The 19,546-nt window shown below is 46.5% G+C and overlaps 1 protein-coding gene and 2 long non-coding RNA genes across 3 annotated transcripts; 1 reads left to right on the forward strand and 2 right to left on the reverse strand.

The window, feature by feature from the left end:
* Positions 1-8,330: 8,330 nt before the first annotated feature.
* Positions 8,331-12,755, reverse strand: LOC123387906. The gene is made up of 3 exons (XR_006602401.1): positions 12,459-12,755; positions 11,645-11,892; positions 8,331-8,798 (listed from the first exon to the last, which is right to left on the reverse strand). It is a non-coding gene; the product is annotated as an uncharacterized LOC123387906 (long non-coding RNA).
* On the forward strand, positions 8,331-17,757 carry LOC123387905. Its single transcript, XR_006602400.1, has 2 exons — positions 8,331-10,506; positions 16,483-17,757. It is a non-coding gene; the product is annotated as an uncharacterized LOC123387905 (long non-coding RNA).
* Positions 13,741-19,542, reverse strand: DBI (diazepam binding inhibitor, acyl-CoA binding protein). The gene is made up of 4 exons (XM_004759758.3): positions 19,388-19,542; positions 18,227-18,344; positions 15,468-15,530; positions 13,741-14,039 (listed from the first exon to the last, which is right to left on the reverse strand). The coding sequence occupies exons 1-4, from the start codon at positions 19,394-19,396 to the stop codon at positions 13,966-13,968; spliced, it is 264 nt and encodes an 87-aa protein (XP_004759815.1). The 5' UTR covers positions 19,397-19,542; the 3' UTR covers positions 13,741-13,965.
* Positions 19,543-19,546: the final 4 nt, after the last annotated feature.

The raw sequence follows: 19,546 nt of genomic DNA on the forward strand, positions 1-19,546 counted from the left end.
ATATAATCAGATGAACAGAATAGAGCAATGCACTGGATCCTGTGTGTATTTTGGTCCATTCCTTAGAAAAGTAGATCCCAAAGTTGTAAAGAAAGAAAAAACTTCTATATGTACAAAAATAAAATTAAATACAATGAAGAGATAGACTGTAACTGTAAATGAAAATTAAAAGACAAAAAAGGGGGAAAGAAATGAAGGAGTATAAATAGACAGTTGTACAGAACAGAACAATACACTATATCCTGAGTGTATTTTTGTCAGTTTGTTAGAAGAAATAACATCTCAAAATTATAAAGAAAGAAAAGCTTACATATATACAAAAAAAATTAACATTGAAAGAACAGAATGTAACTGTAAAGATGAAAATTTAAAAAGACTTTAATAAAACAAAACAAAAAACAAAAAAGGAGAAGAGAGGGACAAAACCCAAGATAATATGATCTGATGGGTGAAAAGAAAAGAGCCATATGCTAGATTCTGTATGTATTTAGGTCTAATAAGAGAAATGTATCCCAGAATTGTGAAGAAAGGGGGAAAAATATATATATATATATAAACAATGAAAGGACAGTGTAATTGTGAAAATAAAAGTTAAAAAATATTTTAAAAAGTTGACAATATAAAAATTGCTTGAAAAAGAAAAGAGAAAAAAATTAAAATTGAAAGATTAAAGAATTGTGGGGAAAAACCCATCAATTCTATATCCTATATTCCCCTGGCACTGGAATTTTGCAGTTCTCATTGATCAGTAAAGTTGGTCTTGGCTGGATGTTCTTGCTGATCTTCTGGGGGAGGGGCCTGTTGCATTGATTTTCAAGTGCCTTTTCTTCAGGTTGAATTGCACTGCCCTTGCCAGGGTCCAGGCTAAGTAATCTGCTCCAGTTTGCTCTATGTGACTTTTGTTCTCTGGAGACTTTTCATCCAGCTTTAGAGGATGAGAATGAAAATGGCAGCTTCCCAATCTCTGGCCCAGAGCTGACTCCTCAGTGCCCTCTCAGGGAAAAGTAGTCAGTCACTCCTCTCTGCCCTCCGTGCTCACCTGGCCTATGACAGAGCATTTCTATCTCTGGCATGTGACCCGGTTTTGAGTCTCCAAACCCTGCAGACTCCTGCAGCACACTCCCATGCTCCTACTGGGGGGGAAGGTGGATTGGGGTGGGGGGGTGTCGCCGGTTCTGCAGCTTGCTGTGCCTCTCCTTGGAGAGCAGTTGCCTGACCATGTTGAGGTTCAGGGTTTATGGCAAGCCTGAGCTGAGACTCCACTCCTGGGCTCACCGATTACGCTGGCTTCCTTGCTCCAATACCTGGGAGCTCTGCCATACTCAGGCACCCCTCCCCCCCAGTCTTCCTGTGACCCCAAGGATCCTGAGATCAGACTGTACCACCTAGGATTCCCACCTGATTTGCCACCTGAACACCTTTCAGGTGGGGATGGCTCTCACTGGAACCGATTTCTAAAGATCTGATTTGTGCTCTGCTGCTATTATCACTTTTCAGTATCTGGCTGATGGAGGCTTCCAGTCCCACAGTTTATCTTCCCATATTTTGCCTTGGATTCACTTCTCTGTACCTCCTACCTTGCAGAAAGTAGTCACTTTTCTATTTGTAGAGTATCAGCTATTCTTTTCTTAGGTCTCTGGTTGAGTTCACAGCTGTTCAGGATGAATTTGATAACTATCTAGCTAAATTCTTGGGATCAGATGAAACTAAGGTCTCCTACTCCTCCACCATCTAGAAATCTCTCTCCCTGATCCATTAGTACTATATACCTCTTTATTGAGTTTTCTTTAATTTCACCCACAATGCTTTGATGTTTTCATGGTATAAGTTTGGCAAATATTTTGTTAAATTCATCTCTAACTATTTCATGTTTTTGGATGCTACTTTAAAGTTTTTTTTTTTAATTTAATTTGATTTTCAGTTGTTCATTGCTAATCCATAGAAATAGAATTGATTTTTTAATGTTGATCTTGTATCCTATGATACTGCTTCTTCTCTTTCTAATCTAGATGGCTCTTACTTCTTTTTCCTTACCACATGGTCTAGAGCAGAGCTGGACCCAAGAAAGAGCCTCAAACTGCAAGACACCATGTTTTACCCTCTAAAGTTTAAAAACAAACCAATTTTTAAAATGATAATACTTAGTGCTGGCAAGGATATGGTGATGACAGGGCACTTGGGTATATAACCAGTAACAGCTTTTTTTAATAGAGATAATTTACATATGATAAAAAGATTCTTATGTTTTGAATCCATAAGTTATATCCAAAGGTTAATTTCTAAGTGAAAAAGCAAAACATTTTCAAAGGTCTAAATATGAAGATATTTTATAAGTTGCCATAATAATAGCAAATATTTGGTATTGCCTATAAAGATACTCATTCAATTGGCAGTTCAACAATGTGATACAGAAATTACCCAGACGTTTTTCATGGTATACTTTTAGGGGAGAGAAATGAGGTTATAGAACTTTATACATAATGTGATCCCTATGCTATGCTAAAGGACTATGTGAGATTATTTTTTCTCCTTTTTATAGTTTCTGGTATTTTCCAAATTAGCTGTTATACATGCACATTGTTTTTCAAATTAGAAAAAAATTTTCACGATATGAAGGAGAGGTCTACTGGGGATTCACGGTATGATGCATTTAAAGAGACAGTACCTTAAAAAAGTTTGTTGAAAAACTCTTAAAATCAGTTTGCAAAATCTTTTGCTTATAATATGAAGACAGTGCAGGTCCCTGTTTAGGATCAGATTGATGCAAATATTAAGTCAGTGGGTAGAAGGAAGGACTCCCGCTGGAACTTTGTCTACACTGGGCTGGAGCAAATACATTGCAAAATTCCCAGGAGTATGACTGCAAGCAGGGTAAGTGAACCGTCCATCGTGGTAAAGGTTGCTGTTACTGTTGTCTTGCAGCATAGATGGCATTAGTTGCCAGTTCCCACCATCCACAGGGAAGTGAAGGGTCACTGGAAGGGAAGGAACAAGGGGAAGGGAACAACTTTCACTTAGGGAGTCCCTAGAGTTCTCACTGTGATGTGAAGTTCAAAAGTATTATCAATCATCTTCTCCTGAGAGAAGCCCCATGAGACGTGCATTATAATGTAGTAACCAGGAAGTGATGGAAACCTGCATCAGATGAGCTCAAGCAAAAAGGGGATGTAATGGTTCAGTTATCTAGAAAGGACGGCTTGATGGAAGCCTCCTGTGATAAGGTCATGAATCTCTGAGAGATTACTACCACACCCCCACAGCCCCCTACACATGCAAATGGGTGCACTAGTGTCTCCCATTCCACAGGCCTTTCCAACGATGGGACTTCGACATTTCTCCTATTGAGCCATGGGGCCTGTGTCCTCTGTCCTTGAATTTGGGTGAGCTTTGGCAGACGTGAGGCTATGTGGCTTGGGAGGCAAGGTGATACAGATTCTGCCTGGGTCTCTTGAGACACTCACTCTGGGAACTCATGCTATTAGGAAGTTTCCTCCACATGGAGAGCCCTGTATAGGGGTCCTGGCTGACAACAGGATCAACCACCAGGCACCAGTATGAGTGATGAGGCTCTGAGAGATCTCCATCCCTTTCATCACCTAGCAGCAGCCATGTGAGCCATTCTGAACAATGACCATCCAGCAGAGCCCAGTCTAGTCCAGAGCCATGAAAACGATAATAGAATTATCGTTGTTCTTCTAAGCCACTAATTTTGAGGGTGACTTGTTACACAGCAACAAATAACTTTTTTCTTCCAGTGTCCAAATCAAATCTGAGGTAAGAGCTAGTCTGTTGAGTCATGACCATGTTGGGTCTTCACTGTGGCCCAAGGAATGGAGTTTTGTGACCTAGGTTGCTATCAGTATACTCTCCTTTTCCCCTGTTACTGAGATCCTAGCTCTTTTTTTTTTTTTTTTTAAGATTTAAAAAAAAAATTATTCATTTGAGAGAGAGAGAAACAGAGAAAGTACAAGCATGGGAGAGACAGAAGAAGACTCCCCACTAAGCTAGGAGCCTGATGTGAGGCTTGAATCCAGGATCTGGAGATCATGACCTTAGCCAAAGGCAGACAGCCAACCATCTGAGCCACCCAACATCCTAGTTCTATTTGGGTTGACAAGGTGCCCAGTCTGTCTTGTAGCAAAGCGTGTGGTTAAATTCTGGCCGATGAGACACAAGCAGAGATGTATGTGGTTCTACAAATTATTACAAGTTTAGAAGCTTAAAACAACACAGATTTATTGCCTTACAGTTCTGGATTTCAGAAGTCTGACCCAGACCTCACTAGACTAAAGTCAAGGTATTAGGAGGGCTGCATTCCTTCTGGAGGCTGTAGGGGAGTCTCTCTTTCCTTGTCTTTTTCAGTTTCTAGAGGCAGCTACATGCCCTGGCTCATGACCCCTTCCATCTTCAAAGCCAGCGATCACAGTGTGATCACAAAGCCAGTGTCACATCACAGTGACATTGACTGCTCTAAGGACCCTTGTGATTATATTGGGCCTAGCTGGATAATGCAGGATCATCTCTCTATTTTAAGGTCCGCCAATTAACAACCTTACTTCCAACTGCACCTTTAATTGCATTTTACCGTGTAATCTAACATATTCAGAAGTTCTGAGGATCAGAACATGGACATTCTTGGGACATCATTATTCTGCCTACCAGAAATCCTCAGATGGGAGGGGGTGTCTTTTTGTCCTTTCCTCCTCCTTCCCCCGTCTTTGATTTTTAGACTTATTTATTTATTTAAGAGAGAGAGAGAGAACACAGGGGGAGGGGCAGAGGGAGTGGGAGAGAGAGAATCTCAAATAGACTTCCCACTGAGTGTGGAGCCCAGTGCAGGGCTTGATCTCCTGGCCCTGAGATCGTGATCTGAGCTGAAATCAAGAGTCGGAAGCTCAACTAACTGAGCCACCTAGGCACTGTATTCCTACTGTCTTGAATGGACTCAGATATGTCCACTTCTGGGATGAGGTACTGTGCTTGGCAGCCTGCCAGAACCACCTCTTGAAATATGTTCAAACCAGAGAGTGGGGGTGGGGATGCTGGATAGACAAAAGCATTGAATGTCCTCTATGAACATCTGCTACAAAAAAGCTGCATAACCAACAACTCCCAAGACTGCGGACCTTCCAGCAACATTTATCTTCATCATGTAGTAGCTCACGGGTCTTCAGTTGATGGTGGCTCTGTCAGGCTTCTCTGAGACCAACTGGACTTAACTTGAGGCTGTGGGTTAGATTTTGGTGTGCTCCACCTGCCTCTCACATCTACCCAGGACAGCTGCTCCTCAGGAATATTCTTCTCATGGCAAATGGCAAAGTATATGAGGGCAAAAGAAGCCAAGGAAGCATGTTCACAGTTCTTGCTTGCATCACGTCTGATCACATCTCATTGGCCAAAGAAAATCACAGGACCATACCTAGTGTCAATGGAGTGGAAATTAGAATTATTCCCATTCTAGAGGGAGGGTCTTCAGAGCAATGCCCAAAATTGCATAAATATATAATTCTGTTACATGAAGGTTGTAAAGTGTTGGGAGCCCTCATCCACTTTGTCACAATGGTGTAAACCAAATAATTTCTCTCACCAATGGGGCCATTTTGAAGGGATTTTTCTTTATGCCCACTTGACCTGGAGGGGTACTAAAGTGACTTTCTTTTTTTCCCACTCTAAAAAAATACTTCAAACATATAGAAAAGTATAGAGACGAATACATCACATACTGAAATATGTACTCACAACCCAAATTTAAGAAATCTTTCTTACTTAAAAGAACCCCCTAGATTCATATTCTATTCTTCATATATGTAATTAAGTACATGTATTTTATATATATTATTTATAAATTTTATATATATGTATATATATATATTTTTTTTAAAGATTTTTTCTTTATTTATCTGACAGAGATCACAAGTAGGCAGAGGGGCAGGCAGAGAGAGAGGAGGAAGCAGGCTCCCTGCAGAGCAGAGAGCCCGATGTGGGGCTCGATCCCAGGACCCTGGGATCATGACCTGAGCCGAAGGCAGAGGCTTAACCCACTGAGCCACCCAGGTGCCCCTGTATACATATTTTTTAAAGATTTCATTTATTTACTTGACAGAGATAGAGACAGCAAGAGAGGGAACACAAGCAGGGGAGTGGGAGAGGGACAAGCATGCTTCCTGAAGAGTAAGGAGCCCAATGTGGGGCTTGATCCTAGGACCCTGAGATCATGACCTGAGCCGAAGGCAGATGCTTAACGACTGAGCCACCTGGCACCCCAATATATATATATACATATACATGTATATATATACACATATATGTTTATGCACACACATTTAAGGTGCACATATATATGTGTGTGTGTGTGTGTGTGTATGTGTGTACATACCATACTCATAAACATACCCAGTTTGGTACTTGAGCTCATGACCCTAAGATCAAAAGTTAACGTGCTCTACTGACTGAGCCAGTCAGATGCCCCTATTCTTTTTCTACTCTTGGAACATCAAATTTTTGAGACCTCCAGATAAACTATAAGTACATTAGTTCCTGTTCCAGAATCCTGGGTCCCATACACTTGGTTATTACCATACTTACCTTATCTGTGACTATTCATAGTACCTGTATCACATAGAAATTGCATTTGGCTGCAAGTAATAGTGCCCTGGAAAAAAGGTGGTTTAAACACACAGATATTATTCTTTGACAGGAGGATGTCTTTAGATAAGCAGTCCAAGGATAATCCAGTACTTTTTCAGAGTCATCAGGAATCAGGATCCTTTTATCTTTCTTAGCCATTATCAAATTTTCCTCATGGTTCGATATGGCTGCTGAAGTTCCCTCTATCATGTCTCCTTGTGTGTCCTTTTTCTCCCTCATCACTTCATGTCTATCTTCTCAAATTGGGTACTTGATGAGAGAGGATGATCTTCATGGATCCAGGAGAATGACCTTTGGTGAAGGACGTTAGTAGTGGAATATGTTTGTGAACTAGGACTTCCCAGCTCCTAAACCTATTCTCTTTTCTAGCTTATTGTTCCCATTTTTTCTCTTCTTTATCACAGAATTATTTTCCATGTTCTTTGCTATGAAACTCTGTAATGCCTCCCGATAGAATAAGTAGAGTGAACATTCCTGCCCTGTTGACTTTGGGCTTGGCCATGAGACTTGTTTTTTGTTTGTTTGTTTGTTTTGATTAATGAAATGTGAGCAGCTGTGACCCAAGGGGAGCTTTTGAATGTGCTTGTACAACTTGGAGAACAGAAGAACATTTTCCCAGATACCTGCTAGTTCAAGAATAAGGAGATGAGTGGAACAGACCCAAACCCAAACCTCAACCTGGATTCAGGTTCAGTGATCTCAGGGAAGTCCCTCATGTCATAACAAAAGAGCAACCCCATGAGTGCAAAGTATGTGCTTATTTTTATAAGGCATAATTTAGGGAATTACTTGTTATAGAACATTAGGATGGCAAAAAAAAAAAAAGTTGACTAATACACCCACCAGGCTGGTCAACTCAGGAGAAAGAGTTAAGGATACTATTTTATACTCTTTCTGTTGAAAATGACATGAAGTCAATTCATGTCAGTAGGAAAAAGGAAGGTATGACTCACATTTCTGAAAAGCTCAGGAATAGATCTGGTGTGTCATACAGCTGAACACAGAACCCAGATGATAGTGCAGGGTTTTATATTTCTTTCTACCTATCCTTTGCCCTTGCTTCTGTTTGAATATTAACTTCATTCTATGCTATGGTAAATAACTTCTTCCATGCTGCTGGGAAATGTGGCAGCAAGCAGCTCAATCTTATAATGTCCCTACAACTAGGGAACCCCAAGGATGGGTGAACCTTCCACCGAGGCCTGGCCAATCAAGGTGCTCCAAGCTCCTGGCCATGGGATTGGCTCCGTCATGACCAGATAGCCCAAACAATCCTTTTTCCCTAGAATTTTCATGCGGGATCCTAAGGAAATGTATCCCTCTGATATTCTAGGGTTCTGATGGGCTAATTCCTCAGGAATAGGGGAGCAGAAATACTTCCTTAAAAGAATGGATGATGGCCCAAGTTCACATGAGCACAAAAGATACACAATTTAAGATTGGAGAAGTATCTGGGCAACTTTAGCCCGAACCTCTCAAACCTTAAAATCCTAAAAAAAGATTAATTCATTTTTTATTTAAACTTTTTTGTTGACTAATAATAGCTATCATGTATTAATTTTCTTTTGTGTATTAGGCATTTATTCAATCCTATTTTATACACACAAAAAAATCTCAGGCTCTGGGAAGATAAGAAACTTGCTCAAGTTCACGAAGAACGAAAGTGGTCATGCCGTGATTCAAATTAAAATCTATCTGCAAAGCCCATGCTCTTTCCACCCCAGTGTATCACCTGATGAACTAACTGGCAGTGTCCCTTAGAGCCACACTTGGGCAAAACTGTGCTAATCATCTCTCCAAACCCCTTCCCACTCCCTCCCCACAACTTTGCAATTCCCATCTCTTCTGGCCCCTCTCCTACTTGATGGTGATGTTCTGGGGTTGGTGTGCGATTTCTCGATGTGGTCACCTTGGTAGCAACCTGAGCTCTCGCTTGTTCATGACCTCCTTCAAAACCTCTAATCCCATGCTTTTATGGCCCCGGTTCTCCAACACAGAGGAACCTAATCAAGTTGTCACAGGAGAGTCCTCCAGGTCATGGAATCACATTTGTACTTGACAAGACTTTCAGGGTCTTCTAAAGAAGGGCTGCTGGTGGAAGGGACCAGCCCATGGACAGCCACACAGGAGTCGGCAGTCACGTGAGTTTCCTGCAACAAATCCCATTAATTAGGTAAATTAAAACAAGAGATCTTTATTATCCCACAATTCTGGATGCCAGAAATTCAAGTTTAAGTACTGAAGGTTCAGTACTTCTGGGGATCCTGAAGGAGATTCTGTTCTGTGCCCTTCTCTTAGCTTCTGGTGTTGCTGGCAGCCCTTGGCATTCTTTGGCTTATGGCTGCTTCATTCCAATTTCTGCCCTCATGTCCACATGGCCTTTTCCTCTGTGCATCTGTGTCTCAAATTTCTCCCTGTTCCCTCTTAAAAGGAGAGCAGTCATTGGTTTATGGCCCATCCCACAGCCAGGATGCTCTTATCTCGAGATTGTTTTTTCCCCCCAAGGGCAAGAATGTCTTTATTGAAATAAGATACTAGGAAATGTTAAAATGTTAAAAGGCCTAGGGCTCTTCCAGTACCTGGCTACTGTGCTACCATAGCTGGTGGGTCCAAGTGGCCGAGATAGCCCAGGGTCAGCAGCCAGTGTCAAGGGCCCGAGAGATTACCCCTCCCTGCAAGTGCTACGGTCTGTGTTTGGTATCTCACCGATTTCCCTGGAAAGGCTTTTTGGGGCTTTATAGCTCCTAAAAAAGGAAAATATTTACAGTCTAGAATTATGTTCATTCATTACTCAGAAAAAATCATAGCACATAAGAAAAAGCTGTTGGTTGACCAATTCCTGGTCTTCCAAGTGTTGAATTATATCCAAGGCAGGGGGGATTGGTTCTCTGGATGAATACAGACAGGGGATCCCAGGGCACTTCTGTTATCCTGTGGTTTGTGGTCTACATCTTTCAGGGCAAAGACGGTGTCTGAATTATCTTTAAATCCTAGGTTCCTGAAAGAGCTTTGCTTAATTAGTGGTCTGTTCTTAGCTTCTCCATGTTCTTTTGAAAGAGATGTCATGTACCATCACACAAATAAATAAGAGAGGAAACTTTCCGATATCTTCCTTGGGAGCTCCCAAGGGCAAGAGGTATTGTCTTGCCTTGACCCAGGCCCCTAGGGCACAGCTTCCCTAAAGCCCACCTCTGCTGGTTATTTTTTTTGGCCCGTCCTCAACAACAGACAACTGTAATTTAATTTTAAACACCTTTAATCATCTGGCTACTTTAAACCACCCCCTCACAACTTCCCAGCCTGGCTCCCATCAAGCCAGCCATTTCTGGGTCCTTCAGTTTCCCCTCTTCTGGCTTTCCTTCTTATCTACACTAGTCAATGACCCCATTTTACTGATGAAGAAACTGAAGCTTACAGAGGTGACCTAACTTGCCCCATGTCTGTGTAACTCGGGCAGTGGCTGAGCCAAGTCCCCTAGTGGCCCCTGCTTCTCAGGACTTTGGCTCTTGGAATTACTCTTGTGTGGAGAGAACATTCTGGAATGACCCAAATTTACTTCCATGGTTGACTTCCCACCTAGTGGAGCATGGCCAAGGTAGGGAGCAGCACTTTGTGACTCGGGCCAGGACCTGTCTGAATGGTGGGGAAGAAAGTCTCGAAGGTGAGAATGCACAGTAGGGAAGGCCCCTGGGCTGCTAGGAAGTTGTGTTTGCTGGGCATTGTGGGAGGCTCTTTACCCATTTTATCAGTCCATTTTCTAGCTGGAGAAAATATGGCTTCCAAGAAGATCCATGATCTAGCACCCAAGAGACTGCAGTGGGATACATAGGGAAGTTTGTCACCAAAGGCAGACTGAAGGTAAGAAATACCACAGGGGTGCTGGGGATGCCTCACAGGGGAGAGGGTGAGGTCGGGTGCCCTGCCCTGATCACCCCTGCCGATCTCATTTGTTCCCAAATGACAGCTTGTGAACCATTCCTGGGCTGTATGTGCATTTCCTAAGGAGCCATTGGAGTGGGCATGGTCCCAGAAGCCACTGGTGACATGTTGTCAGAACACCATAGCTTGTGGGACACCTGGGTGGCTCAGTTGGCTTCAGCTTAGGCCATGATCCCAGAGTCCTGGGATTGAGCCCCGTGTCAGGCTCCTTGCTTGGCAGAGCGTCTGCTTCTCCCTCTGCCTGACGCTCTCCCTGCTTGTGCCTTCTCTCTCTGTCAAGTAAATAAATAAAGTTTTTTTTTTTTTTTTTTTTTTGTTTAAAAAAAAAAGCAAGAACACTGCAGCTTGTTACTTTTGGAGAAACCGGTACCACTACTTTATAGTGTGTGTGTTGGGGGGGGGGCGGGGCATGCTCCCAAACCTGGAAGAACCTCAGAATCACCTGAGATTCTTGAAAAATTATGGCTAGAAAAAGAAAAGAAAAGAAGAGAAGAGAAAAGAAAAGAAAAAGTATGGCTCATTGGGGGCCCCTCTTCAGCCTGGGGGATATGATCTGCATCCCTAAGCTGCTCCTCAGGAAGACTCGCACAGTAGGTGGGGGACTTCTCAGCACCTTCTGCCAGCCCAGTGGGGCCCCTGTCATTGGATGGACAGGGGCACCGCAAAGCTGAGCGGCAGCTGGTGGTCCTGAGAGAGAATGAGACAGAAGGGGACAAGCAGGGCCTTCCTGGATAGAGCCCTGGGTTCGGATCCCTCACCTCACCTGAACCTTAATCCCCTCATCTGAATAATGGGTCCAGGCATTTCCATCACCCAGCACTGAGGTGTAGCCCCCACTTCAAAGCACTGCGGGGTTAAATCCTCCAACCGAAGCGATGAGCCTGTGTAGGAGGCTCACCCCACAGGTTCTCAGGAAGTGACAGCTGGTAACTGGAGGCCACGCCAGCTGTGGGCTGATGGGCCTTTCCACACCCATGGTGGTTCTCTCCTCTCTCATCCACACCTGCATCTTGGGGAGAACCACAGAGTAATCCTAACACAGTCTGAGTGCACTTACCCTCGGATGGCCAGGCTGTACTATTTTAATCAGGGCTTCTCTGGGCTGAGGCGGGTTCTCCAATCCTGGCCCACAGCTGGGCAACAACATGGAGCCTGAGCACAAATCTGCCTGGCTCTGGCCTCCTTTCACGGACAGGCTCCAGTACCGGACAGGCTCTTCTGCCCACACCCCCGCTGGTGTGGCCACAGGGAGCGATCATTTGCTTCTGGGCTGGGTTTTGACTTGGATGGCCATTGCAAGGGATGCTGCCAAGGGACAAGGGTTGGTTGAAAACTGGTGGGAGAAAAATTCCTGACGCAGGGTCACGCACCGGGCACCCCCCTGGAGTTTCCCACACCATTTTCTATTTCACACTGACTGTTGCCCTCCAGGGTAAGCGAGCAGAGGCCTGACCCTGGAGCCAGTCTGTCTGGATGAGAACCACACCCGGGACTCATGTTAAGGGCTTTCTTCTTTGATTTACCCCTGAAGCAGCCAAGAACTGATCAAAGGAGAGAAGGCAGGTATGGGTAGAGTTGAGTGGCTCTGGCTCCCTAGTGCCTCCCTTTAGGCTCAGAGATGCCTGGGAGTTCCGTGGCCTTGGCAGGCTGGGTACCGTGGAGCCAGGTGTGGGATGGGGGTTGGGGGGAGAGCAGAACAGAGAGAATGGAAGGACTCCTGTCTCATAGGCCCTCAGTCACCTTAGTGCCCAGGGAAAGCTAACTCCCATGTAAATGACATTGTTGCTCAAGAAGTCACTTCACTCAGGTCAGAGGTCTAGGTTTTGAACCTTGGCCCCAGTGGGAACACTCCCCCCACCCCCCATCTATACCTGAGCTTCTGGGTTCGTTTTCCATGCACAGGCTGGGCTGGCACAGGACCATCACCATTCTCATCACTGGGATGCCGTCAGGCCCACAGTCTGAATGCCTGACTGTGTCTACTTCCCAGCAGCCGCCTAGTCCCTTCATTGACAAATTCTGTACTTTCCAACTTGATTATCAAGGTTTCTATTGGTGCTACCTCATGCTGAAGGTATGCTGCCCTCCCTGGTGTTCTGGCTTCTCCTGTTCCAGCACAAGGCACACCTTTTTCTTTTTTTGAGAGAGAGAGAGACAGCAAGCGAGGGAACTAAAGCAGGGGGAGCAGGAGAGAGAGAAACAGGCTTCCTGCTGAGCAGGGAGCCTGATGCGGGGCTCAATCCCAGGACTCTGGGAACATGATCTGAGCCGAAGGCAACAGGCCAACAACTGAGCCACCCAGTTGCCCCCAGGGCACACCTTTGAGGCTACCTTGTGTGCGACCAGCATCTGAGCCAGGGGGATGAACGCCAGCTCTTAGGTTATACACCAGCTGAGTGGCCTTGAGCAAGTCAACGAAACTCACCTCCCTGTTCTGCCGGCTGAACCAGGCCTAAGCCCAGTGCATGGGCTTCGGAGGGAATAGACAGCTGTCTGGCTTTAAGGGGCTTCTCCCTTGACCCCTTTCAGCCTCAGTATCTGCCAAGGAGGGCCTGCCAGCTATCTTTTTTCTTTCTTACTTTTCAAAAACCTACAACGCCCAGGGTCAAGCTCTAGCCTTTCTTCTCTGTAACCTTCACCCCTTGCCTCCTGGGTCCTGATTTCCTGTCTCCTTGCTGAGCACCGACATCCCCACTCGGTTTTACCTGCTCAGCTGCACGTGGGCCTGGGACCCTGCACATGCCCCGTGGCAGCTGAACATTTCATTCCTGACTGGGGCTTCTTGCCTTGTTCCTTCACTCTGGAACCAGGGATGGGAGGGACTTCAGACAAACCTCAAATACCTGTCAACTCCACTTTCCCTGGAGCTTGAGGCCAGCAATGTCCCCTGCAGAGGGTTGGCAGTCCCTGCGGCCTGAAATCTCAGCCAGCCCACCCGGTCAGTGTGGCTGGAAGGGGGAGGAAGGAGGACATAGGAAAGGCTGTTTTTGTAATAATTTTCCTCACCACCAGGGGCGTTTTGCCTGCCTTGCACCCCCGGTGGAGTAGAGGAGGGTGAGCTCCAAGGCTTCCAAACAAAATCTTCAGAAAAAGGAAGTGAGGAAGAGCACTCAGAACAGAGTAAACTGTTTCAAGAACCCAGATTACCAAAGATTTAAAGTAACAAATGCACTTTTAATAGGTCTATGGATAAAAACTACTCAGCGCAGGTCAGGAACCCAGGGCAGCCCCTACTTCTGTTGGAGCCATGCCCTGCATGGTCTTTGGGTCTGAGGTTAACAGGCTATTTGCATTATTTCATGTGATCCACAGTATTAGAAAAACAAGGCATTAGATCAGTTTTGATGAAATGCACTGCTGGCAGCTGAATCCGGTCCATTATATTCCGTATTTTTTCTTTAGTTCTTCTACTTTGTTGATGTAAGCTTTCATGGCGTCTTCCTTGGAAGTCCCTGGAAGCAATCAACAGGATTATCTGTCACAGAGGCAGCACGGTAGAAGAGCAGCAGCCTGAAAGCCCTAGATAGCCCCAGTTTCATGCTTAGAGGCTCAGTTTCTCACCTAGAAAGTGGGGTTTCTCTTAACCTGCACCTCACAGGCAGTGGCCAGGATTCCCCTTGAAATACTGAAGGAGCTTGGCCCATAGTAACTGCTCCCTGAAGCACTGAACCCCTAATGTGTATGCAGCTGTCCTGAGGCCCGTCATTGGCCTGCTGGCCATGTAGGAAAGGCAGGACGCTGCAGACACATCAGAAAGCCTGTCCATGGGAAGCCACAGTGACTCTCCTGGCCCTGCTTCCTTGGACTCTCATGGCTGGCTCTGCCCTATCAGGCGTCTCTCTGTGGGGCTCTTCTCTGGTGGAGCTGCTATGTTGGCAGAGAGAAAGCAAAGCCAGGCACCCTCTTCTCCCCAGAAAGGAGCTGTGGGAAAAGTCTTAAGAACTCTGAGCAAAAGCGGCTGGGCCGTGGAGGGGAACGAGGCAGCTCTCTGCCTTCATGCTGCCATCCAAAGGACACAGACCATACCCCTCAGAGGCAGTGAACCCCGGGTTCCTGGACGCTGTGGTAAGGGAGAGACGCTGGGAATCAGGATGTTTTCTGAAACACTGCAGAGTGCCTGGGCACTGGTATACGAATGGCCAGGGACAACGGGCAGTCAGCCGGGCATTCCTGCTCCTGTTCCTTGCAAATCCTAGGAGTGTATTTCTTGTATGCTGGCCTTTTCTGAATCTGAGGGTTTTTCACTCACAGGAAGACAGAGGGCTCATTCAGAAGCTAGCTAGGCGAGAACACAAAAGCTGGCGGGCCCTTCAGTGCCAACTTGTGGGTCTTGCTGCTGCAGGTGGCACGTGATGAAGTCAGAGCTGGGATACTTCCTGCCTGCTGTTGCTTAGCATAGAAAAGCTCCATTCACGGGGCCTACGATGTGCCAGCAGCTTGCCACGCATTAGCTCATTCCTTTCCTTTATGTGCCTTTCTGGCTGGAAGGGAGCTGGGGAGAGCTGCTTGGGCTAGGGGATTGCTGCCTGCCCTTTTGAGGAAGAGAAGGGTGTGAGGAGGAAACGACTCCTTCTTGTAAAGGTGTGGGCCATGAAACCACTCCAGGTCAAATATTCACACCCCCCACCCCTAGTCTGGTCTCCAGCTCCTCCCCTCCAGAAGACACCACTGCTCAGAGACAGTGCTCTTGAAGAAGGCATAATACATAGGTATTAGGAAAGAAAGTAGGTGGCCCAGTTTTTTCCATTTGACCAGGCCAGGCTGATTTCAAGCATGTGCCTCACCCACTCTGTTTTCTTGCCTCACCCCTTTCACTCCATAATGAACAGTATTTTGTTACTGGGCTTCACAGACTAGGGACAATGATTATGAACAATTACCTTTCAGCTGATTCCAGGCATCCCACTTGGCCTTGCCTTTGAGATCCAACAGCCCAGGCCGTTCTAAAACAGGGGAAGGAAAGACATTAGATCTGCTTCAAGTTCTAATGGAGAACGTCATGGACTCTCTTGTCCTGAACTCATCTTTCATTTCCCTGGTTCCTTCCAGGCTCTGTTATGGAGTTAAATGGGTCTAGCATAGTGAGTTCTGCCTTTAGAAACCCAGATGTACAGGGGTACCTGGGTGGCTCAAGCCCTCTGCCTCTGGCTCGGGTCATGATCCTGGGGTCCTGGGATCGAGCCCCACATCAGGCTCTCTGCTCAGCGGGGAGCCTACTTCCCCCCCCCTCGCTGCCTGCCTCTCTGCCTACTTGTGATCTCTGTCAAATTAATAAATAAAAAGACCTAAAAAAAAAAAAAAAAAAGAAAAGAAACCCAGATGTACAGAAATCCAAACTTTTTTTAAAGATTTTATTTTATTTTTTATTTATTTGACAGAGAGAGAGGAGGGAGAGGGAGAAGCAGGTTCTCCACTGAGCAGGAAGCCCAATGTGGGGCTCAACCCCAGGATCCTGAGATCATGACCTGAGCCAAAGACAGAAGCTTAACTGGCTGAGCCACCCAGGCAACCCCAGAAATCCAAACTTAAGATCTAGAGAAAACAGGAAGGAAATTGTTCTCATTACTGAGCAGTTATTTTAAAAGTTAAATAACTCCAGAATTCCTCCTTTTAAAAACCATACTTAAGAGTTTTTTGTTTTTTTAAAAAAACAAAACAAAAAAAAAAACAAGCACTACATCCATTCATATGGCTTAACATTCAAATGCTGTCAAGGAGAATACTAGTTTCCCTCCTACCCTTGGTCTCAGTCATGCAATTTCTCTCCTTCATATTGTTGCTATTGGTTTTCTGGGCTCCTCTTTCTGTGAACAGTTTGTTCATATCCTTGCCCCATTTTTCTACCAAGTTGTTGGTCTAATTCTTGTTAATCTGTGTGTGTTTTTTTCCCCAAAGGCAAAGCATTCTTCAAGTCAGGCCATGATTTTGTGCTTCCAGACCTGTCATCAGCTGCACTTGAGAAACACATTGGCTGCTTCCCTGCTGACCTATTTTACTGCTACACTGAGAACACAGGCAAGAGGAGCAATCCTGGTGCCCATGCCCTGGACCACTGTGCCTGAGACACCTCAAGTCTCCTTAGAGGCTTTCAGAGCAGCATTCCCAGAAATGCCGGAAAGGGTGCCGCGGAGTCGTCACCTAGGAAGAACGAGCACACTCCCGCAGCCCTTTTTGTGATGATGGACATGTACATTTGCACTAACTCAGGGCCACTGGCCACTTCTGGCCCTTGAGAGGTGGCTTGTGTGATGGAGGACTGAGCTCTGGATTTTATTTAATTATTTTCAATTTAAAACTCAATGTGGCTAATAGTGACGATCTGTGGGACAGCGCAGCCCTAGATTGAACGGACACCTCCCTACTCAGGAAGTGACAGATTCCCAAGCCAGTCTACATACTCATATAAAAGCAGGGCAGAGACCAGGGTCTGGGAAAATCCTGTTTGGCAGAAAAGCATGTCAGTCCCTCTGGTCACCCCCACTTCCTCTTTCCTTTCCTGCCATGGGAGGATATAAGGTTTATAAATCCAGCGCAGAACTCACCTTTGCCCCAAGACTTCTCTCAGCTAAGCCCTTCCTGGGAACTTTGATTTGGCACTGCGCTGGGCACCATTTCCTGCTTCCAGATGGCTGGCAGCCACCTACCTGCTCCACTGCCCACCCCAAGCTCAGTGGAATTGGCCATGCTCATCCTCCTGAACAGAGGAGGGGGTGACCTCTTTCTGTGCAGCCATGGACATTGCTTCTGAGTCCCTGCCTAGATTGCATTGTGCTGTTGCCTCAGTACACATCCGAGTTTCAGGGACTCAGGGGCAGAATAAAAACAGTCCTAAGCCAGAAAGACTGTATCCAAAATACCGTAGTCTAAACTACTACCTCAAAGCTATACCAAGATTTTTTTCAACAGGGAAGACGGTTAGCAGGAACCGTTGTTAGCAAAAATGCTTCTGACCGGCCACAGGAAGCTAGCTGCTTCTCTGCCCCTGTTATCAGGCTTGGCCTGGCTGCCAAGGGCTCTGACTTTGGTTCTGCTGGTCTGGGGTGGAAGTAGTATGATTCAACAAAGCTACTACTGAGCTGAGAGCTTGGACTAAGTCTCTTCCAGGCTGGGGTCTCTGCTTCCAAAGATGGAAAATTTTAGTGATAACCAGTAAAGTACTTCCAAAAACTAGGATTTGAATTCTGCTACCTGAGCCACCAAGAACAGTGCAGGGTCTGTGAGCCCCATTCAGGGGCATGATCTTAGCCTGGTGGGGGTGGGACCCCCAGGAGCTATTACCATGTTCCATCTGAAGAGTAAGATTTTGGGTGGTTTTGACTGTGCAGTTCCCATAGATTAAGAGTTCCAGCACCCATCAAGGCTTCTGAGCCTGCCTTGATGAGTAGGGCCTTCCCAAGCTCATCTCAGCATACCTGTGCTTTTTCATTTTTTTCCTGAAGATTTAACTTATTTATCTGACAGAGAGATAGAAAGACCCAGAGAACATAAGCGAGGGGAATGCCAGAGGGAGAGAGAGAAGCAGCAGGGAGCCTGACATGGGACTTGATCCCAGGACCCTTCTGGGATCAGAGGGTCCTGGGATCATGACCTGAGCTGAAGGCAGATGCTTAATTGACTGAGTGACCCAGGAGCCCCATACCTGTGTTTACGTCACCCACAGTTACTTGTTTGTAGTGGCCATAGATGAACAACATCTCATCATCTGTTGGCTTGGTCTTCAGGTGCTTAACGTCCTCCGCAGCTTTGTCAAACTCAGCCTAAGCACGAGGGAAAGAGGCCTAAATAGAGCTCAGTAATGGGGAGACACAGGTTGGAAAAGCAGCACTCCTGGGATGCCTGGGAGGAAAAACAGTTTGTTTTCTCAGCTCCCCAACAGGCCAGCCAGAAAAATTCAGCAAAACAAGGAGGGAAGCATAGGCGTTCACTGGTTCGATGGACAGCTACATACTGGACCTGTCACCATACCAGGAGCCAGGTGCTGGAAACACAGCGGTGAAGGAGGCATGCTGGGAGTGCCTGCAGTAGGCATACAAGTCACCAAAAAAGCGTGGTCAACAGCCTGACCATCCCTGGGTCAGGCCGGCGTCCCAGTAGAGCTGGGACTTGTGGATAGAGCCAGCGTGTTTGCAACTGGTGAGAGGGAGATAGGGTTTGAGTGCGGAGGTGTGGGCAGTAGTGTTTGTTGGACCCTCCACCCCCACCCGCCCTCTGGGACTGGCCATTCAGCACCGACCTCTATTTCAGTGTTCTGATTGGAGAGAGGTGAAAGGAGTCAGAGGTCATCCCACTCAGTTCAGTTTCCGCAAAGCGGCTACATTCGAAGGAGGGAAATGGCCTCTGGGTCACCTCCCCCCAAGCCATCCTCTTCCCGAACGTTGGACACTCAGCCCCTATGTCCCCTGACCTCTTAAGTTGTCAGCGACGGCTTCCTCGCTTCCCCATTCTGCATGGCGTCCCTACTCCTGCCCTGACCTTCCGGATGGGGAGCCCGGTCTCTGCTTCTTCCATCCACGAAACCCTCTACCTGCCATCTTTCTACCTAGGACCCTAGCCTCTGTCCCCCCCCCGCCCCCCCCGTTCCCGCTTCATCGCGCAGTACACCCCACTTTCTAGCAGTTGCGGGTGGGTAGCAGTGTCCGCTCACAAGGCTTTGTGCAAAGAGTCAGAGCTGGGCACGAGTCCAGGAGGCACAGCGGGGCCGCAAAGGGAAAGACCCTGCGGAGTTCTGGCTGGGAGATACCCCCCCCCCAAGCCTGCAGCCTCGCCATACCTCTGCAGCCAGGAGAGGTACGCTTTATACCTGAGACATGCTGGAGGTGTCTGGAGAAAACCGGCGAGCCCGCGGAGGCGGCGAAGAGCAGGAAACAGTAGCACACGACTCGACTCGCAGCGCCTTTAGAGGCGCAGCCGCAGGCGGCTCCAACCCCTGCCAGGCCAGCGACGGGCAGCCAATCAAAAG

The sequence above is a fragment of the Mustela putorius genome, unplaced genomic scaffold (genome assembly GCF_011764305.1).
Source record: "Mustela putorius furo isolate JIRA1106 unplaced genomic scaffold, ASM1176430v1.1 tig00003867_pilon_pilon_pilon, whole genome shotgun sequence".
Lineage (NCBI taxonomy): Eukaryota > Metazoa > Chordata > Mammalia > Carnivora > Mustelidae > Mustela > Mustela putorius.

Excerpts from the sequence above, each read along its gene's own strand:
- DBI (XM_004759758.3), bottom strand. Across the intron at positions 15,531-18,226 it reads TGTGGGTGACGTAAACACAG|AACGGCCTGGGCTGTTGGAT; the intron begins GTATGGGGCTCC and ends CCCCTGTTTTAG. Across the intron at positions 14,040-15,467 it reads TGCCTGGAATCAGCTGAAAG|GGACTTCCAAGGAAGACGCC; the intron begins GTAATTGTTCAT and ends GATTGCTTCCAG.